The 24,466-nt window shown below is 39.2% G+C and overlaps 3 protein-coding genes across 3 annotated transcripts in view; 2 read left to right on the top strand and 1 right to left on the bottom strand.

Moving 5' to 3' along the window:
• Positions 1-772: 772 nt before the first annotated feature.
• On the top strand, positions 773-8,543 carry KCTD9 (potassium channel tetramerization domain containing 9; the record flags this gene model as incomplete). The annotated part of the gene is made up of 11 exons (XM_009709387.1): positions 773-894; positions 1,564-1,607; positions 1,788-1,884; positions 2,399-2,457; positions 3,062-3,190; positions 3,705-3,772; positions 3,875-3,961; positions 4,417-4,566; positions 4,949-5,054; positions 5,318-5,451; positions 6,253-8,543. Coding segments are annotated over 11 exons (1,113 nt in total), but the record flags the coding sequence as incomplete, so codon positions are not given.
• Positions 8,544-11,218: 2,675 nt separating this feature from the next.
• On the top strand, positions 11,219-14,811 carry GNRH1 (gonadotropin-releasing hormone 1 (luteinizing-releasing hormone)). The gene is made up of 4 exons (XM_009709384.1): positions 11,219-11,270; positions 11,734-11,875; positions 12,537-12,632; positions 14,643-14,811. The coding sequence occupies exons 2-4, from the start codon at positions 11,735-11,737 to the stop codon at positions 14,682-14,684; spliced, it is 279 nt and encodes a 92-aa protein (XP_009707686.1). The 5' UTR covers positions 11,219-11,270; position 11,734; the 3' UTR covers positions 14,685-14,811.
• Positions 14,812-21,515: 6,704 nt separating this feature from the next.
• DOCK5 (dedicator of cytokinesis 5) overlaps positions 21,516-24,466 on the bottom strand; it is a gene marked incomplete at its 5' end in the record, with an annotated part of 34,512 nt that continues 31,561 nt past the window's right edge. The window contains 2 exons of the mRNA XM_009709386.1: positions 21,516-21,617; positions 23,603-23,718. Of these exons, the coding sequence (XP_009707688.1) occupies positions 21,516-21,617; positions 23,603-23,718 (218 nt within the window). The remainder of the gene's footprint in view (positions 21,618-23,602; positions 23,719-24,466) is intronic.

The following is a 24,466-nucleotide window of genomic DNA, read 5'->3' on the forward strand; positions in this document are numbered from 1 at the left end:
GGTTTTGCCTCGGAACGCTGAGGGGAATCGCGACAAGGCGAGAACTTCTTGCTGCAGTCGCAGTTCAAGTCACCTTCGTATCGTCATTATTGATTCGGGTCTCGCTATACAGGTCCTAGGTAACGGTGGGAAGCATGTAAATTAAATCTTGCAGTCTCTGCCATGTCAAACTAATACTGCGTTGTACGCTTTCTGTTAGATAGCCAATAAATAAAATTGTTTAAACTCCGCTCGGTTGTTTAAAACCTGTGTAGTATTGTCTCAAGAGTGAAAACAGTTAAGACTTCTAGGCCCAGGCAGCGCACAACTAGCGAAGGCAAGGCCCTGCGATGCAGCTGTGCTAAATGCTGTCCGCGATGCCCCGCTCTTTGCTTCCACATCTCTGGAGTGAAGACAGTTAACGTGATTGTAGTTTAATCTTTGGGTTTAGAGAGGGAAATAAATTTGGGGGAGACTTGGAACAGAACAAATAGCATTATTTCTTTAGAGAAATAAATAATTGAATCATAATGTTCTTATAGTACCAACACTCATTCTCTCACTGCTGCTCCCACTTCAGTACACTGAGTCTTGACGAGATGTGCAAGTCACCCCGTTTTAAGGCAGCTATGTTTCTAACATCAAAGTTGGTCTGTTTGTTTCCTTTTTTTAGTGAAGATCCATACGTATCTTCTTTCCCCCATAAGAAGATATTGATAGTCCTGGTACTGAGTCTCCGAAATGGCAGAAACTATATGAACACAGTGCCTATAGCTACCTCTCTCTTCCACAGGTTGTGGCTGTGTATGGGACTTTATCAGATTTGCTGTCTGTGGCTAGTAATAAGCTTGGAATAAAAGCAACCAGTGTTTACAATGGGAAAGGTGGACTCATTGATGATATCGCTTTGATTAGGTAAGGCTTATCCAATAAAAGTCAAATCAGGGATGCGGATTAAGAGATTTACTAGCCTATTAATCCTCTGACCTTAATCAATAACCAGTGCTTTCCTTAAAAACAGATCTTATCATTGCCAGCCAGTGTGCCCAAAGGTGTTTTCATGCCTCAAGGAAAAATAATACTGCCTTTTGAACTTCAAAGCATTTCTATCTTGATGAATCAGAACTTGATACAAGCTGCATTTTATGCCTTTTAACATCCTCCTGTGTTGATTCATAGTGCAATGTATGTACCAGGAAAATCCCACTGTTCTAGTCAGGACTTGGATGAGGTCTTTTGGGAAAGGAGACAAACTCTAGCATTGCTTTGGCTTCATAGAATACTTCCAGAGTGGGGAGAAAGCAACTATTTTGTAAAACTAAACTGGTTGAGTAACAGAAGTGATCCCTACCTGGTTGATACAGGTAACATCTCTAGTGAAGTCAGTTGTATTACAATCCACTGGAACCTGCAAATTAAAGATAAAAATCAGATATTGAAGTTCTAACTAGTGGCAACTGATTATCATTTACCTGAAATGAATCAGGTAGGGTTCCCACTGTCGATTAGATGAACAAAAATGATGATTAATTCTTTTTTTTTTTTTTCTCCTCCTTCTCTCCCCCCTGCCCCCTCCTTTCTCAGGGATGATGATGTTTTGTTTGTCTGTGAAGGGGAACCATTCATTGGTAAGTCTCCGCAATTCTTAATGTTTATAACCTTTTGTTTAATGGAAAGAGATTTTGTTTTGCTCTAATGCAAATCTAAAATTTTATTTTCTGGTGTTTTCAGAAGATGCCTCTTACTATATGGAGGATTCAGAAATATTCACAATTTTTCTCATTACTGTGTCTTTCTTATCTGTGTAGATCCTCAGACTGATGGGAGACCTCATGAAGAACTAACAGGGTCACACACAGATTGGTTAACGCTCAATGTTGGAGGCCGATACTTCACCACTACGCGGTAAAAATGCAACTAGTTGGTTTGGTTCTTAAAAGACTTGATTTCAGTAAAGCAGTTATAGCAGCTGGTAATGTACATTCAGTTGCTGAAGCTTCAGATGGTCTTGCAAAAGAGCTAGAAAAATAACTTACTAGGAGGTCTTTGACTTCAGCAGCTTTCTCTGTATTTCATATTTGCTGCCACAATTTTGCAACAAATTAATTCTTAAACAGTTTACATATGAAGTGAAACTGGCGAAAAGCCTGAACAGGCCTGGGTTTATCCTTGGAATATATCAGTTAACTAAGTGCTTTGTATTTAAAATACCTTTACAATACCTCAAGTCAGAAACTTATTTTGCTGTCACACTATATGAAATTAAATCAGTACAGTGTTGTAGCTGTTGGAATGCATATCACACACCATTATTACCTTCAAGCTGTCAAGGGCAGAAAATACGCTCCAATCAGCAAGTTTGTCTCTTGAGCAAAACATTCGATTGTAAAAATAAAATTGCGCTGCCTTTGTTTTCTAGGAGCACTTTGGTTAACAAAGAACCTGACAGTATGTTGGCCCACATGTTTAAAGATAAAGGTTAGTATATTGAAATAAACTTTATTTTTTAAGTAACAAATTAGCAAAGTAGGCAAAAGTCACTATCAAGTTGAGACTCTTGTTCATAAGCTAAAGTATGAAAGTGGAACATATAATTTTTTTTTTATATAATTGTTTATTTCTCTGTTGCCCACGTAATGCTTGTCATCTCGCAAACTGTAAATATAACTTCCATCCGTAGTTAATATTTTGGGGTCTTTTTTTGTTTGTTTGATTGATTTTAGGTTTTCATCTTCTTGTTGCATCTTGCTGAGTTTTGTCAACACAATCAATGAACAAACACTGTAAGAGCCTTTAGGAAACAGGGGAAGACTAAAATCTTAATGCTGCTTTTATTCTAGCAATGAATCTTTTTTATGTGATAAAATGTTTTAGTTATTAATAGCAGGAGTGAGTTTGTTTTAAGGTGATTTTTTTTCTTTTTTCTTCCCAATCCTGTTTTCCTTCCTCTTCTCTAAGAAACGCCCTTTCAAGTGAAATGTTTGATAATCTGGTACCCTTTGGTAATAAAAATCTGAAACTGAAGCAAATGCTCTTCTATTAATATATCAAATTTAATTATATATATATGTTGTGGAAACAGATGCTTGGGGAAATAAGCAAGATCATAGAGGAGCATTCCTAATCGACCGCAGTCCAGAGTATTTTGAGCCAATTTTGAACTATTTGCGTCACGGACAGCTCATTGTAAATGATGGCATTAATTTGCTAGGTAGGTATTACCTGTATGACATCTCCTAAATTATTACTCTTTAGAAGTTAAACTTTGCCCTCAGGTAAACATGATAAAGTCAGTGGGACTTTTGTATGCTCACCTAAATGTTTGGGATTTTTCTTTGGTGAATTTGTTGTCAAGCATTGCAATTCCACACACTTGAGTTATATTTTCCTTTTAGCTGCAAGCAAGCTTGCTTTTCCTGTATCCAGTTACATCTAATAGAATGTATGTGGTTGTCAGTTTTACTAGTTTATGCATTTCTTCAAGACTCCTTAAATTTCAACAAGTGTTCTATTCATCTTTGTTAGTATAGCTAAAATGTATAAAAGGTATAACAAGTTGGGAAAGTCAATTGAATCGATGCTCCTGCAATAGTAAGGATGGATTAACCAAAAACTTTTGGCATGTCCTTGTTGTGGCTATACACTGCCTTCTCCAGTAAGGGACAAAGAGTGCTCTCTTGTTTAATGACTCCTTGTAAATAACAAATACTGCTTTGTTTTGTTAGGTGTTTTGGAAGAAGCCAGGTTTTTTGGTATCGATTCACTAATTGAACATCTAGAAATAGCTATTAAGGTAACTTGTTCTCTTTAATACATGAATGCACATGTCCTGTTCTTCCAGGCAATATATAATTTAGTTCTGTCTGTATTAGCTTTTAAACAACTCTCTCAACAGAATTCACAGCCAGCTGAGGATCACTCTCCTATATCTCGGAAGGAGTTACTGCTTGCAACCCCAACCAAGTCTGAGCTGCGATGTCAGGTGCGAAAATGCAGACTTTGTCTCGATCTGTAGCATTTGTGTCTGGTGGTGAAAGATCCTGCAGCATCATGTGACAACATGAAATTCAAATGCCATGTGCTCCCCCCACCTCCCTTTTTGATTGAGTTTTTATTCCAAGCCGTGGCAGAGTGACCTTAACAAGAAATTCAAGTGTACTGTTTGGGCCACTTTCCTTCTTTAGGTTGAAGGTTTCTTGGAGGAGCAATTTGTTAAGCTATTTTATTTAAATATAAAATGCAGTGGCATAACGGAGGACAATGCTTGATGGCTTTGCATTTACATTTCATTAGTCTTATGTAGTAGAATAGATGGTCTTGTGTGTATGTATATGTATCTGTGTATATTTATATACACATATACATGATTCTCTTAACTGTTTTGTGTTCAGAGCTACACCTTCTGTAACTTTTGGGGGTTTATTGTTTTGCTTTTAGGGTCTCAATTTCAGTGGAGCGGATCTTTCACGTCTAGATCTTCGATACATAAACTTCAAGATGGCTAACCTAAGCCGTTGCAACCTAGCACATGCCAACCTGTGCTGTGCAAATCTTGAAAGAGCTGACCTCTCTGGATCAGTGCTTGATGTAAGAATTGTTGCATCTTGGAAAGTCTGGGCTGTCCTTTAGTCATTTTAAGGGAAGAGGAACTGGAAGAAGCAGATAAGTGTAAAAGATTCAGTGCTTCAGTATTTTCTGCAATTGTTCTAGTTGGATCACTTCAAAAGCTTTTTGACGCTATCTTAAGTTAAAAAAATGGCAAAAGGGGCAGTGGGTGAGAATTATCTGCCTTCCTGATGATAGAGAAGTAATAGTGTAGCAAGTTGTTACGTTTCTTCACAGTAACAAGGCTGTTGTGCTTTAATAGGATTCACTTCTGAAACAGAAATGAAAACAATACTCTGATCATTTTCAGTGTTGTTCACCTTTGCACTTTCGTGAGTCCCACTGACATGTCTATCTCTATCAGTGTGCAAACCTTCAAGGGGTAAAGATGCTGTGTTCCAACGCAGAAGGAGCATCTCTAAAAGGGTGCAATTTTGAAGATCCGTCAGGCCTTAAAGCTAATTTGGAAGGTAAGAAGTTTTTGCCTGTTAGGTACTCTGTGGAAACTGAACTGTGTGTTTGTAAATGTGAAAGGTTTAGCTGTGGTTTGTACAATCCATGTTTTCATGAGAAGAGGCCACAAATATCGGACTGAGTGTGTGGCCGTATAATCTTTAAATTCCAAGTTCTACCTTGACCTCTATCAATTTACATGGCTCTGAGGAAGCATCATTCTGGAGCTACTGTGTTTCTGACTCTTTTTGCTCATAAAACTACTCTTTGTGTGTTTTAGGTGCTAACCTGAAAGGTGTTGATATGGAAGGCAGTCAAATGACAGGAATTAATCTAAGAGTTGCAACGCTGAAAAATGCAAAACTAAAAAACTGTAATCTTAGAGGAGCAACTTTGGCAGGAACTGATCTGGAAGTGAGTTATGATTCATTTTATATACTAACTAGTCAACTGATAAAATTTTGGGGAGTGCTGGCTCTTGGCTGTGTTTTCCTGCTTCAAACTAGACAGAGTGAACTAGTCTTTTTTCAGTCTTAGTGAGCCATGGATGATCTAAGGAATCACATCTCATTCTAGCCTCAGTGTGGAAGGTGAGTCTAAAGTCTTGGATTTGCCAGTACCTCGGAGCCACAGGAATGGCCTGCATCATCGCAAAAGTGATGCATGGAAATACTGCTACACTTAACTCGTAATGTGAGATCATGCCATCACTGAAGAATTGAAGAGAAATGCAATTGCCTGGGTTTATGAGGTTTTTTTCATTTGATCCTGGGACATAATTTTTAGAGTAATGATGGAATCTTACCTGACTGGTGGCATGTGATACACTGCTGTCTCTCTTAGTTAGAAAGACAGACTCGCTCATTTTGCAAGCTGTGTACATGGCTGTTCTTCCTCAAGTACTAGAGAAGTATTCAGAGTCATGTCTGGTGAGATTACAAGAGGTGGCTTCTTTCTGCCTTTGTTCAGCAAGCATTGGTAACTCCTGGAAGATAATTTGATAGAAAGAGCGTAAGTCTTAAAAATAAATCCCGCTGTTACTGTGAAAAGAAACTACTCTTTTGCAAGAAGTAACTAAAATTCTAAACTAGGGTGGTAGTTTACACTGAAATTTATGGAAGTATATGTGGTTTCTTTGTAAATGTAGTTGAGGTAAAGTTTTGAACTAAGTTCTGGGTATATTCAATTAACATTTATTTTTCTTTTTCCCTTTAGAATTGTGATCTATCAGGTTGTGATCTACAAGAAGCTAATTTGAGGGGATCTAATGTAAAAGGAGCTATCTTTGAAGAGATGCTGACACCTTTGCACATGTCTCAGAGCGTCAGATAGGGGAGAGTATATGCTGAAGAGGAAGGAATCAAAACATTTATTGTGACTTTCTTCACCTCCTCCCATTATTAAGTTAGAAGTAATGGTGGTTAGACAACTTACATTTGCAGTAGTGCCTAAGTAAATTCTTCTTTGATCACTTTTGAGGGAGGGAGCTTTTGTTTAAGAGGTAGAAACAGATTCTGTTTATACCTTTGTGAACAGAGTGAGGAAGTGGGCTGGTTCTAGAACCAGAATGTGTGGCCAGTTTCGGGGGGAGGGTTAAATAGATTTATTGTCTAGCATTGCCTCACTTTGGAATGCATTTTAATTTATAAAGCACAATATATGCAATTCTATTTATTAAATCTGTAGCTGCAATATGAATAGAAAATGTTACTCATGTATAGTAGCAACAAAGTTCAGGTTTACAGTTAGACTAGTGTATTTACAGTTAGTTTCTTCATTCATGCACAGTGTATTAAATGACACATGGTTTAGACAATGTCCACAGGATGTTTTCAGGTACTCCTCTGGGGTGAAAACAGTAGTTAACTGTCATAATAGGCAATATATTTTCTTGTAGTAGTTTGAATGCAGGTATAGAACAGCTTTATCATCTTCCAAAATGTGCAGTGGAAGCTGCTTCCACTGAAGGTATCTGCCTACACAGCAGATTTAGTTATAACTAAAGCATCCCTGTTCAGAATTTGGATGTCTTATTTAATCCTTTCCAAATTAGCCTGAAATTGCACTATCAATCATAGCTGGTAAGACAAATTCTCTTGCTTTCAAATGTCCTAACCACTCCAAACTGGAGTACCTGTAGATTTTTCATTCTGTGTGAGGAATTAAATGTACGTAGGAAAATAAAATACTGTCACCAAAGTAGAGATAAGCATTGGGGCCACAGCACGTGCTCCGTCCTCCCATCGTCACTCCAGTATAGGAATAAATGGCACCCGTTTCCCCTCAATGTACTATGCAAATATTGTTGTATACTGAATCCTGGAAAGCATGGACATAACCCTTTTCCCAGCCAGATCTTAGAATTCCACTTTGGGCCTGCTTAAAGCAGCTGTGAAAGCATCTTGCATAGGGCAAAGTGCCCGTTTCACAACTGTTTTACCTGTGAGCAAATAGGGAACTATGTGACTTCTGCCGTGCAGAAAGCCTCACAGCATCTCTTTCAGTGGCGGTGCACTTCATTTAATAAGCTGTTTCCACTGTAGTATCAATCTAGTTCTCATCTAACACAACATTTATTTTATACACAATCAACAAGCACACGAAGAATCTATACCAAAAAAAAAAAAAAAAAAAAAGGTGCATCAAGAACTCTTACCTCAGATGCTTATTTAAAACACCCCAAAGTTAAAACTGACCTTGAATCTAAGGAAATACAGCTATTACTGGGAGTTAAGAACCAATGTATCCTAAAACATGGAGAATGCGACACTGTTAGCAGTAGCCTGAGTTCCAGAGTTACTTCAGTGGGTTGTCTTGCAGTGCAGATTTCCTGTCCTGTGAACAGAAGTCATCTTGGCTCAGTGGTTGTTATGAAAATGCTGCTTTGCCATCAATCTAGAAAGCTTAGTTCAGGACCAGTATAGGATTTATTTGGGGGGAATTGCAGGATTCTCCCTTATTTTCAAGTTGGTTTGACTCAGGCGTATAATGTGAACTTCCGGGACTCAAAATCCCACAGCCATGTGGTTCAGAATTGGGATTTTATTTCCTTGAGATTCCCAGGCCTCCCGATCTGGCTCTAGGACACCACCATATCCTTGGTGAAATACACCCATGGATTTAAGGGAAATATTTCAGTGTGATTTTAGAGTCCTTTCTCCCACCTCATCGCTTTCATTGAGAGTGATGTATATGTTGCAGTAGAAGAAGATTCCTAGGGCTAGAGAAATAAATGAATTATTTTTCTTTATCATATTTTGTAGCTGGCAGAAGTAAAATATTGTATGGAAAAAATCTATTTTCATAATCACTGTGTATAAAATATATTTGAACTTTCACTGAAGCACTATGTTTTGAATAATCACAGCATGTGGCATCATTCATTCACAGATGAATTTAAGGTACCTCTTTTGCTATGACAAAGCTGTATGAATAGCCCAAAGTGGCCTGTTCAGAAATTGCAGGTTCTAGCTTAATTTAAATTGCATTAATAAAAGTGTGAAATATAAAAGTGTCTTGGTTGTCTTAATTAAAACAAAATTAAATCTCAATCTTACCTGACTTATAGGGGAAGGACAGCAAGTTAGAAAAGAATGCAGCTTCTAACTTTGTTAGCTCCTTGTATACAAACTTTAAAATGTTGCAGAAAAAGCTGGTTTTGCCTTTTGTGAGACCTTGACTGTCACCTTAGCCTGGACTTGTATGTAACCAGTGCTTTCTCAAATGGACTACTTGTTGTAAACCAGGAATTAGTCACGCTTGAGTACTTACTGTATGAGAAGACTGAGTTTTAGATGTCTCCTTCTGCACAGGCAATTTGCACTATGGCAGAAAGCAAAAAAATTTTTGCTTTCAAGCATAAAGCTTACCTGCTAGAAAAACAAGTAAGCGTACCTTGTGTTGTGGGGATTGCTGGAATATTTCTGATACATTCAGTTTGACAACTTTCATGGGGTTTTTTGACTTGTCATTCACCTGCAACACTTTTCAGCTTTTCTTTGTCCCCTCCCTTCATGTTTCCCTAACAAAACAGGTGGAGTCTGAAGTCATTAACCACAGTTTACATAGGTATGTGCACCATTTAAAACATTCCTTCCACATTAGAGATTATCATCGCACAGCACAAGCAGTTAAGCTTCCTTTATAAGGCAGTGCTAAAGCACAGAAAAAATCCTGTCCTTGACTTCGGTCTATAAAGTGCTCACGGTTTCAGTCTAATAAACTCTGTGGCACAACAGCAATAACACAAATATGGCACATCTGTATAAATGCTGTAGAGCTTGAGAACAAAACTGGAAAAAATCTGATTCTTTCTTCAGTTTCTCACCTTCAGTACACCTCTCTGGGTTAGGAATGCTGTCTAAAAAGCCTAAGAGACTCAGTGGGTTGGGATATGCCTTTCTAACACTTCTGATAAAAGATAGGTCTTCATTCTTGGAAGGGGAACCCACAAACCCAGGTTTTCCTGACAAGTCCTGGACTTCCATGTAGGTACTTAACAGCACTGGCAGGCATTAAGATTTCTCTCCCGAAAACAGAAAAACTAGTGCACTTGAGGTTCTGTCTAGGAGCTCTTCTGAACAGCCTGCATCAACCATACTCCAATGTCCAAAAACTAAAGAGAGGTTACGTGATAAAAACCCAGCTTCACACTTTGGCTTTTTTGAAAGCACAAAGCTGGCACCTGCTGAGAACTCCTCTCTGTAACTTCTGACTGTGGCCCAGAGTTGAGGAGAAGACCTGGAACCGCTCGCTAACTGATGCAGTTACCTGCCCTTTCTGACATGCTTTGGTAGGTCAGCTTTGTAGCAGTAACAGAAACCTGTGGAGAAACGTAGTTGTTGAGAGACGTTAAGGGCAGACTGTCATTAGACCTAGCTTAAAATGGTGGGTTAATAAGAGGTGCAATTACTGGGCTAAGCAGGGCCCCTTCTCTCTTTAAATGTCATCCCTCAGGATGAACAAAATCTTCAATTTACCTTTAAATAACCTTAATTTTTGCCACCCTCATCAGGGAGGAAAGGAGTCTTAAAACACTGGTACAGGAAAATCTCCCTTCTAAAGTGATGTGCCTACGCCAAGGTAACATTTCTCCCACTGCAACAAACTATTTTCACAGCTTGATCAGTTTATCAGCTGAAGTTAGATGTTCGCTACTCTTGCCATGAGTAGGAGGAGCATTAAAGGAAGAAGAATTACTCTTTGCTAGAGTCACTAAATCCTCTTTAAATTATTTACTTACTAAATTACTTTTAATCCATTAATCTCAAAGAGGTCATGGGAGCAGGAAGAGAGGATGTTTGAAGAACACTAAACATGACACATTCAATTGCACATAAAACAGTGCATAGCAAGTCAAAATAGCTGCCAGGTGGATAAAAAAAATAGTTACATTTCTGCACTCAAAATTACTTAATATAACTCCTGCAATCACCTCCTTTATAAAACTGTAGTGCATCAATTCTGAAGAATGAAGAACATGCATACATACACACACATATATGTACATAAAAAACCCAAACAAATACTAGCAGTGTCTGGGAGTCCTATTCACGAAGGAGACTCCATCGTGCCAACAAAGCACATTTACAATCTTAATATACTTGTCCATTTGATCAGTTTAATACTACTTTGCATTTTATAGAGCAAAGAATATCAAGGTACTTTAAATATTAAGGAAGAGGACTTTCAAAGGAGCAAGCAAAACGCTCTGTGCACTTGTGCAATCGTAGGCTCTTGTTTATGCACCAAAGGACTGTTTCCTTCATGCCTGATACACAGAGATAGAGACCAAGCTGAATTCCTCATCCATTTCAACTCCTGTAAGGCCCTCTCAACAAATTCAAACTCAGTCAAGAACTTTTACTTAAAAATTAAAAGTCACTGAAAAAAGATTGTGTATTTTCCATGAGGCAACAGCAGTCAGCTAGATTTGAATGTCAGATTTATAACCTCTTAAAAGAAAGGCTGGTATTTTTATGGCTCTTAGAGAAAACAGCTGAATTTAATAGCTACATCAGGGGTGTTCCAATTATGTGCTTTACTTCTGCTGCATTACAGCAATTTTAAGAACAAAATTGCAGTCTGTGAGATAAAATTAGATAAAGCTACCTGCTGTGAAAGGTTTGGTGTTGGGGTGGTTGTATATAAAAAGTGAGAGAACAAGCATACTTGCAGGACACTTTCAAACGGAGAAGAGTTGGAGTTACTCTGCAACCTCTCTCAGCAAGCAGGTAACGCACTTGAACAACATACCATACTCTCTTTTTACTTATTCAGTGCTTACAGATGCTTGTATTAGAAGAAACTTGCATTAGAAGAGACTGCAAGGAGCACTTTTTAAGGAGCAGGGACATCAGAACAGCAACCAGCTAAACTGAACATATCTGTCAAATATCAACAGGGACTTTCATGGAACCTTTGAGGTCCAGAGATTCCTAAAACTCTGAAAGGGTGTTCAAAAATTCTAATTTAGATCTTCATCCAAATTTTTCAGATGTTAAATCTCTTTATGACGAGCTAATCCACACTTTGAGAGGCTTAAAATTCAGCTTTGGCTCACACGTAGGCACAATAACACTGGGGTGCAGAAGACCAGAACTAGAGATCCAGAAATGTAACATTTTCAGAATTCTGTAAGAGGAAAATGGAGCTGTAGTATCATTATGATCAGAAAGATGTTTTGTTCTCTCAGAGGATGGAGAAGTCCAGGAAGATCTTTGTCAGTGTCTTCCTGTTTGTCATGTCTGTGGAAATCTGCTTGGCTCAACATTGGTCTTATGGCCTACAACCGGGAGGAAAAAGGAACGCTGAAAACCTGGTAGAATCATTTCAAGAGGTAGGTCCTAGACTGTAAAACAGTCCTGTTGTTTTAGCTAAGATCCCTTACCTGTAAAAGATGACATAAGCTTCACTGTGTATGTACTTCTGTCTCTTTCCCCCCAAATATACACACTACGTACCTTCACAGACGCTTTTTTTTGAAGTAGTAATTGGCAAGTAGCTGGCAGTAGGGTAAAATGAGGTTTGACAGCCTTGCATAAAGAGCAGCGCTGTTGATCGCAGACAGAGAGCTTGGGCAGCCTGCTCTAAAGGAGAGATGGAAGTTTGAGTTCCAGGTTAAACCTGATTTCATCCTCTTCCTAAGTTTAGCCAATACCCCCAGGGGCGGTTGTATGACAACGTTCATCCACTTCACTGAGAATGTGGCAATGGGCAGCTGTCATGTGGGAACTGATTAGACAGTAAGCAATTAAATGACAGAGCGGATTCTGTCCACCAGTGGTTTTCCCATCCTTTCTAATACTTCGTGTGTAGTCCCTTGTAACAGTAGTTCTATCATCCTGATTTTGAGTTTGCTGTAGCACAAGCATAGAACCCGGAAAAGACGTGAATTTAAGTTGTGCAGTGGGACACTTTCATCTTCATCTGTAACTACAGTAGAGTTGCTTTAGCAGAAAAATCTCCTTTCATGAAGGCTGTATCACTTCCCAATTCAGATTGCAAATGAAATGGAAAAATTAGGGGAAGTGCAGAAGACTGAATGCCCAGGCTCCTATCAGCGTTCCAGGTTCAGTGATCTGAAGGAAGCCATGGTAAGCAATATGTTTTTTCTTTTATCACTATGGGAAAATTAAGGGATCGGTCCAGCCTGGGAAAGAACACGGAGGGAAGAGAAAAAAGGTGGTAGACGAGGAGGAGGCATCTAAGTTTAGTTCGCATGGGGCACTACTGGCTCTGCCCTCATTACCTGCATCATTCTCAAGTACCTCAGAGTTACAGTCCTAGGACAGGACTACATTATTCTTATGCTTCTGTTGTAGCAGTATCATTACTCACTAAATAAAAACCAAAATAAAGTCAAACACATTCTACCTTAATACAAATCTGTGCAGCATTCACAGAGGCTTAACTTCAAAGGCGCACTTTGCCAGCTGAAGGATCAAGCCATATGGAAGCTGCTGCTCCCAAGGTCCCTAGACTGGGAAATGTATTTTCCGTTAGATGCTCTAATGCAGTGACAGCAGAGACTTCACATACAAACTAACTGCCACAGAAAGAATACTCTCAAGGCTTTTTAATTAATATAGCAACACCTTGATCAGGCCAGATGGTCACCACTTTCTGGGAAGTGTCTCTGAGCTGTCCTGAGAGTTGAAACACTCAATATGTACTTCATTTTTGAAGCCAAGACCAGAAGTTTCAAGTACGCACTCCAGCCTTTCACTAAGGAACCTGGCCTGAATAAAGGCTCATAAACTCAGTAATGCAGACAGGTCAGAATCTGACTTCCATTGGATTTTCATGCAGAAAATACCTAAACTACCTAAAAATATTTTTTTTTTTTTTAGGTCATGTTTAATCCTATTTGTACTGAACAAAATGGAACCTTTGTCCATGACTCTGGCTTCCAATAGCACTACTTACAGAATGCAGAGCCAGCAACAGTAATTTAGTATGTTTAGACATTTTATTTTTTTTTTTTACTGCAAGAGACTGCGTTACACAGGAAAAGATACCAGAATCATTATCAGGATACTTGAAATAAGTCCTTTATACTTCTTGCTCACTGAGGGAAACTTGGCCTTTCTTTGCAGAGCTGAAGGCACCCCCCAATCAGATTCTTAGGTTTGCTCGGAAAGTGCTGGTAATCTTGCACAGAAGTCTAAAAACTTCCAAGCCTCTGCATTAAACACAGTTTGCATGTCTTATTCCTGTAGCATGGTCAGAACTATGTGGCCTTCTTATTTCTAGCTGCTTAATGACACTGAAAACAAATTAAAACTTTTTCCAGATGCAGCTTTTCCCCATGTAACACATTCCTGGAGTTGCTACAGGAATATTACGCAATGAAAGGGGAGGCGTCTGAAAATGGTCCACCCCATGGAAGAACTTTTCAAGTTATCTTCATCATTTCCTGGAGAAGCTGGTAGTGAGCACAAACAAAAATACACCTAGCTAGACACATAAGGGAAAAAAAATACCATATTCAGACAGTGCACCTATCCAAAAAGCCTCAGGCTTTCAACTTTGAGGTAAGAACATAAATAAATAACCAAGTAGGAGACCAGATCCAGCAGGATGCGACACAGGAACATGGTTTCCATTCAAACAGTACTAAGGTACACAGAGAATGGTAACAGGGCAACTGTGCCCCTCCGTAATGATCCTGTAATACTTTTGCAAGCACAGCTTTCGTGTCTCTGGTCTCTGGGCCAACTGCTTAAGCTCACAGAGACATTCTACATACTGATGCTTTGTGCAAGTTCATGCTTCTCATCCTAAACTGCTGTCAAAGTGTAGTGTTCAACAGCTGTTGCGTTGCCCTCCAAGAACTGCCGCAGTGGTGGACCCATTAACAGATGTAAAGTTGGTCATGCACTTTGGGATGAAAAGGGCCATTATAAGCATCAGTTACATTATACTGTATGATCAGATCCATGGGCAGGTGGCAGAGAGATGATGTCGGGTCAGATTTATGTCATTCTAATCCTCCTTCCAATGGAGACCACAATATGAGTATTTTAGCATCTGACCAGGCTTTAAAATTCCATCATCAAAGTTATTTCTTCTCTTTAAAACAAGTATATGATGTGTGTTTACAGGAAAGTCTGATCGAAGGAGAAGCTAGACGAAAGAAGATTTAAACCCACAAAGCCAAATGGAACAATGGACCCAGAATAAAATTTCACAGCTACGTTAAAATCAATTCCTCTTCAAATGGCCTTTGCTTAGATTGCATTATGTGAATAAATACTCTGAAGTTGCATTTAAATAGTAGAAGATAATTGTTGTGTGGATTACTAGCTTATATACATAGAGAGAGAACACATTCCAGTCCAGTGGTGGGGACTCAGCCGCATAGGGTCTGCTTTGTGTCCTGCAATGAAAGCTTGGACGTGACAGCTTTTGTTTCACACGTACAGATAATGCCTGGACAAAGGCGCTGTCTGATCTCACTAGTCTCTGGATAAAACAGTAATACAACTTTGTTAAAAATCAAGAATAAAGTTACTGTTGGAATGTAATTCCACTCGCACTTCAGTAGTCCATGTATGAAAGACTTTTATATGCTCTTATTTTTACTGGTTCACTCATAAAAACTACATTTATTTTAAAAAGGTATTTACAAACTTTACAACAGTTAATACATTTTAAAAACCACGAAAATTTATACACCTTGCTTTACAGACTTAGTGAATCATACGTCATTTACCCAGAGAGATGCAGACTTCCTTTCCAAAGCTTAGCTCCTACTCTTTCTTCAGAGCCAGTTTAAAAGCTGTATTTTTTGCTGATTCAATTGCAGAGGACTAAAAGAAAGATTAAAAAAAAAAATAGAAGGTATTTACAGTCTGCAGAGGTGAGTTTTACAACTAAACCATCACATCCAGGATCTCAAAACACTCACAAAAACATGTTACACAACATCCATAGTCTCCTGAATTCAAGACAAACATGTCCCAAGGTTTATCATGTCATTAAACCTTTAACATACCAACAATGAAAAACTACATCAATTAATACCATGCACATTTGGGGATGAATTTCAGAGCTGCTGAGGACTTACATCTCTGTTTAAAAAATACAAAAACTGCAGACTATGCATGTGAAAACCAGGTTCAAAGTATGCAGTCATGCATGTCCAGGGATTTCAATGACAGCCTTAAATCAGAACAGTCAGACCAATACAGCATAAACAGATGCTTTCCACCTTTTATTAAGCTCCTCTACACTCCTTTGTGTACTCTCCATAGTGCCCCCACATACTGTCCTAAAGGTGCTTTAATGTTAATAGGAGCAGAATTAGGTGAACCCCAGGTGCTTTTGAGTAGCCCCTCTCCTGCCATGCAATCAATGAAATCACATTATTTGTTTACTTTTTCTTTCTGATATAGTCCTATGAAAAGCTCACCCTGATCCACTAGATAATTTGGTCTGCAACAGTAAACATAAGATGGAGAAGTTTTTAATTAAAAGAAAAAATCGAAGTCAGGTAGCAGTAATGGGTCAGGAATGTTTTCACTATAAAAAAAGATTACAGTTAAATTACAGACATCTTAAACTTATTATTTCCATTTACAATTATAAAAATAAATAAAGGAGAGAAAATCTGAGCCATTAACACTACAAGTCTAACTCACTGTTCATTTGTGGAACATACACCGGGCCGCATAGTGTGAAGGTTATTAGATGCAGGTTCTCAAAAACCACTGCATATACATTACAGTATTTTCTGCCACTGCAGATCACAGAGCTGTTCTCACTGGAATTGGTGTCCTTTCCTAATCCAATAATCCACTGAAATGGAAAGCTGTCTGTTTCTCTCTTCCCCTGATGAGGATTACAGCCTGTAACATTTTTAAAGGAATTTATCACAGCATGACAAATTTTAATTAAAAGCTCCAGAAAACAAGTGTTGAGCATATTTCTCCAAAGAAAAAAAAAGAAATCCTCCAAGACTTGAAATTTAATACTAGCTTTGAACAGCATGGCTATGAAATGGGATTAGACTTTGTCTTCTTTGCAGACTGGATATTTAACTTCGAGATTTGTTTGATTCAAAACTATGAATTGGGTAGAAATGCTGCTGTTTGCTTTCATTTCTGGTATGCAGAGATGACATCATTATGGACTGCTCTACTCCCCATTTTTAGCCCTCCAGTTTAAAAGACATTAGATGACATTTCCAAAAGTATCTAATTAACATGAAAATATGAATCTCATTTTGAAAACTAAGTAGTGAGACCTTGAATTGTCTCTGAAAATTAAATCTCAGAACTTGAGTCAGGCAGGTACCCTAGCAAAGAGCAGAGCATTTAAAATAAGTCAGGGGTCCAGTGGGCACTTAATTCCACTTAATTAAAATCAGTCAGGCCCCAGGCTTATTCACACACTTAAATGCCCAACTGCCTTTAAAAAAAAAAAAACTGACTTAGAAGACAAGGTTTTTTCCTAAAACTGGCACAAAGCCCTAAATCATTTAGACACAGTACAGAAATTCCATCTTGTACCTCTAAGCAAACTATGCCGACTTGTATCAGCTAAGAACATAACTCTTTACATACCACAGTAAGTAATACATGAGAAAAATGAACGCCTATTTGTGAGTTACTTTGCCAAAAGGCAAGAAGGAGAAGCAGAAAGAGTTTACAGCACTTCAGACTCTAGAACAAAAATAACACTAAGAAATAAAAAAAAAAACCCAACCTTAAATCCCTTTCTGGCATAGCAAATTTGACAATGGAAATGCCCAAAATGTCTCGGGAAGGGCAATGTCCTCGCTCTGTACTCTTTAGGCATCAGCTGATGCCTCAGCTCCAAGTGTCTCCACCTGGCCAGACGACACAGGCAGCAAGAAGCAAAGCCTGAACTGTGTGGACAGCACACCAAGAGAAAGGTTAGGGAACCTGCCAGGTGAGACAGTGCCACTGCAGGGCAGAGCATACAGGAAGGCAGAACCTTCACTGCTTTTTAAGGAGCTAGCTCTATAGTAAAAGCCAAAGATCAAAATACAAATGAAAAGCCTGTTTCAGCCACTGCTCAAATTACACAAAGCACTGAAGCTTCCTAGACTTCTGCCAGCACTGGGATGGGTTACCGCCACCACCCTGCCTGCTCTCCCAACTCTCTGGGTGACTTGAGCATCATGCTAGCTCAGGTATTACCACCTAGGATCGGCACACAGGAGAGACAACAACTCCTCTTATTCCTAATGGCTGGCAGCTGCATGATCCAAGGAAGGAAAGGAGGGGAGAGCATAATTAACCACTTACATGCTAAGTACTCTGTTCATAAACCTAGTCTATAAAACTACAAAAAAAAGCAGTCAGAACCAAGTCTCTTCACATTAAAGAGCATTATGTAAAGGGTCATTAAAGATCAGCTGAAAAATTCTTCCCAAGGTCAGACTTCCTCCCATGAGGTTTTTTTTGTATGGACTAGTTCCCTCCTCCAGGAAAAAAAGACTGCTGAATGTACAACGTACAACTACAAGTTAAAAGTTATTAAACCAGATCAAACTGGCAGGGAAATAAGACTCAAAAAAGTCACTTGGAACTAAAATACCCAAGCCTGATAGCTAGTTTGTTTACCTACCACAGACAAACCATTAGCTGGGATTTCAGCAAAGTCTCCTTTGTTTCTGCTGACTTACGAAAGGAGGTAAAAGCAAACCTGCTCTGAAAAGGAAATGCACCTAAGGATGAGGTAACAGGCAGACTAGAATGGAGAAAGGCACTGAATTAACAATAGGTGGTGTTAATATGTACTTTTCTACAATTCAGACCACATCCTGCTGTTCTGCCTAAAGCAAAATTCTCACCAAAGACACAGAAGTTCTTGTTCAAGTGAAGAGTTTCAGAGGGTCCTTTAGTTGATGTCTGCAGCAGAAAGAAGACAGTGGTTACAAGAAGAGGAAGAAGTAGACAAAAAAAGAAAGACAAGAAAGCCCTGTGGTTTTCAAGTCAAGCAGCATCTATGTCCAAGAACGTAATGTGGAGCTGACAAGTCGTACAACGCACCAGAGAGAGGGGGTGAACCATGGTCAAGTTGTCCAGAAAGGTTTCAAAGATTTCCCCCGAGAAGGCAACAACCCAGAAGACGGTTGTATGTGCGCTATAGCAAACATGACCAGGGATGCATGTGATGTGACTGCAGGGCAACTTCCAAAATGTCTCCAACCTGTTTTGTGATGTGAATCCAATATGACCCTTTCATGAAATGAGAGCCATGCAGGCAGGAAAGCAAATGCAGTTTGTGCAGGTTTCTTTAACTGGAGTCACACTGAAGCCAAAGGAATGTATAAGACAAAGGAAAGGACAATTTCAGTTTGAACAAAAAAACCCTTAGGGTTTCACTGATTTTGTTTTTCCCTGAAAAAGGTTTTGCTGAGAAAAGCTTTCATTAGGTTTAAAACACTCCAATTTTTCAGTAAGGTAATGAAACCCATTTAAGTCACGTGAGCAGAATAATGCGGCAGTGGCTTGCAAAAAAACCCAACCCAACAGTATTTGTATTTAGTACTGTGAGCAATATCCTCAGCAGGGATTTTAGTGGGTCTCCCCAGCTTCTACCAGATAATCAGAAGATAAATGACAGTTGCAGTGAACAAGTAAAATTATTTCCTGGAAGAGAGAGCCCATGACAGAATCTTCATCAATATGGATGATAAATAAACAGGTCACAAGCTGTAACCAAACAGCCACAGTTTTTTATAGGTTCAGAAATAAACTTGGATCCAAATTTCTCACCTGGTCCCTCTTTATAATGAGTTTTGAGAAACTTTCAACTTTCCAAAAAGTTTGAACATAAACTTTGCAGGCAAAGTCCCATGTTTCCTGAGTTCCATAGTGAAAAGGAACAACAAGTGATTTTTTTTTTTTCCCTTCCCTGGAAAACATCAGTGAAAAGTAACAGCCACGACAAAAGCTATGTTTATAAATTGCCCAGTCACACAAGCAGAATAGCATGGCAAAATACACTGCTGGTATGTGACAAGAGAATTACTCTTACAAATCAAGAAAACCCTAAACTTCACTGGCTTTTCTGCTGCTGGGATATGTGGCACCAACAGAGAGCTGCAATTTTGGGGGGCGGATCTATAAAGAAAGTTTAAATTATGTAGCTTGACAAGAAAACAGTGACATTCTTCACAATGCACTAATTCTGAAACGGGCAGTTTAGGAAAGTACTGCTCCACACAGAAAAAAAAAAAAAAAAAAAAAAAGAGCTGATATAACTATCTTTGGAGTCATCTAGCTCTTCGAAGAGTAGAACAGAGTAGAAATATCCTGCAAGAGAATTTTAAACTGAATTGCCTCCTGGCTTAAGTGCTGCACAAACTCCCTGTAAGGCTGCTGCAGAAGAGCAAGTCCAACATTAGGAGTTTTAATCATAAATGGTGACGTCCTGGTTTTTACCAGAAAGATTTCAGTGGCAGCTCAGGCCCACAGGAATGCTGTGTCTAAGGCCCATCTGGTCCATAAGTAACAATGATATTTGTGTTGAACTTTCAGTCACTATGCAACTGTGAGGACAGGCTATTCTAACAGTGTGCAACAGCCTTTTTCTGCATGGATCACGTGAATTTAAAGACATTAAAAGCTAAGATCATGCCATGTTCTCCCTATACAAAGACCGATGCTGACATCCAGACAGAGCAGGGAATAACTAACTAAAAGAGAAATTCAACAGATTATCCCATCCTCCAAGGAAAGAGAATCTGCAGAGAGGTGGAATAATCCAAGCAACAGGAAACTGGGCGGCTAATTGTCAAGTCTTTCACATGCATCCCAGATCTAAATGGCTCCTTGAAGTCCAGTGGCTGTTAAAAACTAGATCAAGGAAGGCTATAAAACAAAGTGCAAGTACTGCCACAAATAGGTGCAGGAAAATAAAAAGAGGATGAGAATTACTTATATTTGTGTGAATTTGCCCAACCAAAGTAAAGGTTACAGTAACTATCAGACTTTGTTTCTGAGGTCAGGTTTTGCACACTCCATCCTCTCAAAGTTTCTGGTACTAGTACAGTGCTGGTATCAATGCAGCTTCTATTCTTCTCACATATTCACAGGAGAAAAGCAACTTTTTACACCCTATTAAAAAGCACAAAGATGAAATATCTCACCAAGTCCCAGATGCAAGCACAAACCAAGTAGGTAATATAATTCAGGGAGGAATATCAACTGCTCTGTAGTGTTAAAACCAGAATCAACAGTGAAATTATGACAAGCACTGGTGAACCTAAACTCTCCATTGGGACTGAGCAACTGCCACTACTAGAGCAGAGACAGTGTAAGGCAGAATGTCTGCACTTCATCTTAAATACATATGATGACTAGCAGAAAAAAAGACTTCTTATTCTGCTAACAATGCTCAGGTCTCTGCCTGCAATCAAGAATCTTAGGAGACTGCACATCATACACCGGCACCTGACATCTCAGGAGTCGACATTTCACAACTTAGGAATGGTTGTGATCTGTTTCACTTCATGCAAATCAGGGCTTGGCTATGCTACAGGGCCAGAAGGAGGGATGGGTGCCTAAGTACAGCTGTAAAGCTGTAACAAACTTATGTGAAAATACTGCAGGACACATTTCATACTGGTGTGTCTTACCTTGTTTCAAACACTGGTGCAAATCGCTACTGTGACAGATTTACACTAGGAATGAGCTGCTGAAACTGCACCACTGAAAAAACCTGGGACAGACAAGACTAGGACAGACAAGAATTCCAGTAGGGTGACTTCTCCTGCTATCTGATTAGTGTCTCAGTACTGTAAAGGTAAACCAGAGGTTAGAGAATACAGTCACAATAACAGTTCCTTTTGGTATTTCCCAAAGGAAACTCCAAGGGGATTGAACGGAATGGTGCGTGAGATCACTAGTCTTTAGGGTCAGACAGTCCCAGCATGTCAGTAAAAGGAAAGCAGTCATTTCACTCTAGGCGCTTGCTGTTACACCAGCAAGTGCTGATCCTCACTGCAATCCTTGCTCTGAAGAGACAACGCTGGATTTTCTGGTTTTTGGGGGTGGAGGGGGAGGTTTGGCTTCACGTCTGCTGGGTAGAGGTGGCGCAACCTGAGAAGACAGAACAAAAACACACGTAAAAAAATAAACCATTACTAGCAAGTTAAAGACATTTTGCTTTACCAAACAAGAAATCCAAAAGGTCCTGTACTACTTGATGTTTCTTTCAGGACCGAATATTTGAATTCAGCCTCTCAGTGCCTCATGCAATTGATGATGGGGCAAACAAGCACAGATCCCCAGGAGATAACTGAAGCAGATACATTTTTAGTTGCTAGAATACACTTCATTTGCGGATATACTTTAGTCGCTTCAGACCTCCAGCCTGACTTCGAGTCAGAGCCATTTGTTCCTCTGTCCTACCTTTTGTTTATCAGTAAAATGGCAAGAAAACCATTTCCCTCAAGGTTTCAAAATTCAACTATTTATTTTTATCTTGCTGGCTTGATGAATTACACCAAGTAGGGGCCAAAAGGACATAAAATGCTTCCAAATCAGAATAGTACAACTAACTCCATAAAATGGTAGCAAGTGATGTTCTACTAAAGCAAGCCATAGCCTTCCTGCCCAGCACAGGGGCTTGTAGGACTTTTCTTGTTCTTGCAGAAAACTGCACTAGTGGATTCTTTCAAGTTGATTCTCTGCTTATTCTAAGGGGCATCCTGTAAACAAATGAGATGTGAAAGGCCAGGTGAACAAGAAGCTTGTGAGGCTCATCACTTGCTTAGTCAAAACTGGCAAGATTTCAGGACTCTTAACTGAAGGAGGATAGAGTCAACTTTACAACAACAACAAAGTAACAAAACCCTTCAGAAAATACTTTTACAATCTCTTTACAGCCCTTGGAATCCTCTTCATTTGGCTGCAAGCCAAGGTCAATGCTGCAAGCCAGAACATGTTAGTAATTAGTTTTCTTAAAAGAGTCAAGGGAAGGAGGCTCTTTTATTAATCCTCTTGAACCAGTGACTCCTATAGCATCCCTAAGAGCTGGCGTATTTCCACCATTCACGCCACCTACAACAGCCATACTGCCCCTTTTCGGAAGTACAGCCAATTCTGACCAAATGAAGGGCAAAGTAGAAAGCCTCCTATTTTTATCCCATGCTTGAAGGCTTTAATGCCAGTATCATCTCTCTAACAGAATTAAGAGATCAGCTGTTTTTTTGTCTTCCTGTGCTGTCAGAGGTAACATATTTTAAGTGCAATCATTCTTTAAATTCTTTTTGGTTAAGCTCCAGTTCATCTCACTAAGGTACTCTGTAGATCCTCTTTGCAAACTGGACTGGGGAAGACATCCATCCCTTTCACAGTTAGAAAAGGATGCTTTCTGTTGCTGCACATTGGTAAGCAATTGGTAAGTTCTGTCTCGTATCAGAAACACCTACGTTTAAGGGGCAGATGAAACGACTCTGACATAAGACCAGAGTATTTGCACATTAAGTATCTGCAAGCTGTTTGGAATCCCATAGTATAATAGAAACATTAGTGATACAGCATAAAAAAAGTGGCAATTTGATTTTCCTAGAAGGAAACCAACTTCACGAAACTGAGAAAAAGGCTATGGCTAAGATGCTGATATAATACAGGCCGTTTTAAGCGACTAATGCCACATACCTTGAAAAACTAGATTGTTCTGAGCTGAGGATTCAAAAGGAGATATTTATAATTTCTTAAAATGTGTGAATTTTTTCCCCCTTCTTTTTCAGGACCAGATTACTGTGCTATTTTACATTGATCATGTTTTTGAAACTTTTCCATCATTGTGCTTGTGTGTTTTCAATGTATCTTCCCACTCCCACACACAGTTTGCCTAACCAAGGACAACACAACTCCCACTTGAAAAAAAGGGACTGCACTCGACAGCCTTCTCTTGAAGCAAAGAAACTTTTTATTCTTTTGTGGTTTCAGGGAGTGAACCAGTAAAATGATTAGACAAGTTTCAAGTAGCACCACCCTAGAAGCAGCTTGGAAAGTTCCACTGGTGTTTGTTTCTCAAAAGCTGTTTTCCAGAAAAATGTCAGCTCTCATTTCCTTACCTCCACAGAATTCCTCGGGTTGCTGTTCTCATAGGGTTTGCTTTTGGGCGGAGGTGGGGGTGGGGTGCTCTGTAAGCTAGCAGCTGCCAATCCATCAGCTTGCAACGAGGGAAAACCTAAGAAGCAACAACAATAATAAGAAAAGACATTAAAGTAGGTGGAAAAGGACCAGGAAACGGGATTGACCATGTAGAATTTTAAGGGAGATTCATTTAATATCTTGTGCTTTCAATCTGCTAACAGTTCTCTGCTTTAGCAGCTAAACCCGAATGGATATGTCAGAGCGGAGTCACAGTTGTATCTCCCTTAAGTTCCAAATACCCAGAAGAGTTCTATCTTCATCAAATGAATCTAAGCTTATGTGAAAAATGCATGCCTAAGAGAACAGAAAATTGAATCCATTATCACATCTGCAATGTTCAGTGGGGTTTCCTTTCAGCCTGGGCTTCAACCTGAGAATTCACTTTGATTTTAACTCCAGTTGATGGAGCAGATAAATACCCAAACTTCAGAAGAATTCCTGGGAAGCTGTCCTGCTACTAATGGCAATTAAAATCGCTTGCTAAGTAGAAGAGTGAGGTTTCACATTCCTTTCACAGATCTTTCTTCATATAGTATTCCTGCACTTGTTTGTGTTTCTGGTTGTCTCCCCACCCCGTCCCTGACCCTGATATGTACTTTTTGGTTTTAATCCTCTCACAACAGTTTTATGCTAGTTTAGTTCATTATCGACAATGGTTTCTGAGTTTATATCCACATAAGCTGAAGGACAGTCAGGTCCTACATATGAAATTCTCTTCCTTTAAAAAAAAAAAAGCAGTAGAGTGACAAATGCAATGGCAAGCAAGGAATTTGTCAGTGGTG

This window comes from Cariama cristata, unplaced genomic scaffold (genome assembly GCF_000690535.1).
Source record: "Cariama cristata isolate BGI_N322 unplaced genomic scaffold, ASM69053v1 scaffold9491, whole genome shotgun sequence".
NCBI classification, from domain to species: Eukaryota; Metazoa; Chordata; class Aves; order Cariamiformes; family Cariamidae; genus Cariama; species Cariama cristata.

What these genes read in the sequence shown, in the direction of transcription:
- GNRH1 (XM_009709384.1), top strand. Translation starts at nt 11,735, where the DNA reads ATGGAGAAGTCCAGGAAGATCTTTGTCAGTGTCTTCCTGTTTGTCATG. An exon ending in TGGTAGAATCATTTCAAGAG is followed by an intron (nt 11,876 to 12,536) that starts GTAGGTCCTAGA and finishes TTCCCAATTCAG; the next exon opens with ATTGCAAATGAAATGGAAAA. An exon ending in GTGATCTGAAGGAAGCCATG is followed by an intron (nt 12,633 to 14,642) that starts GTAAGCAATATG and finishes GTGTGTTTACAG; the next exon opens with GAAAGTCTGATCGAAGGAGA.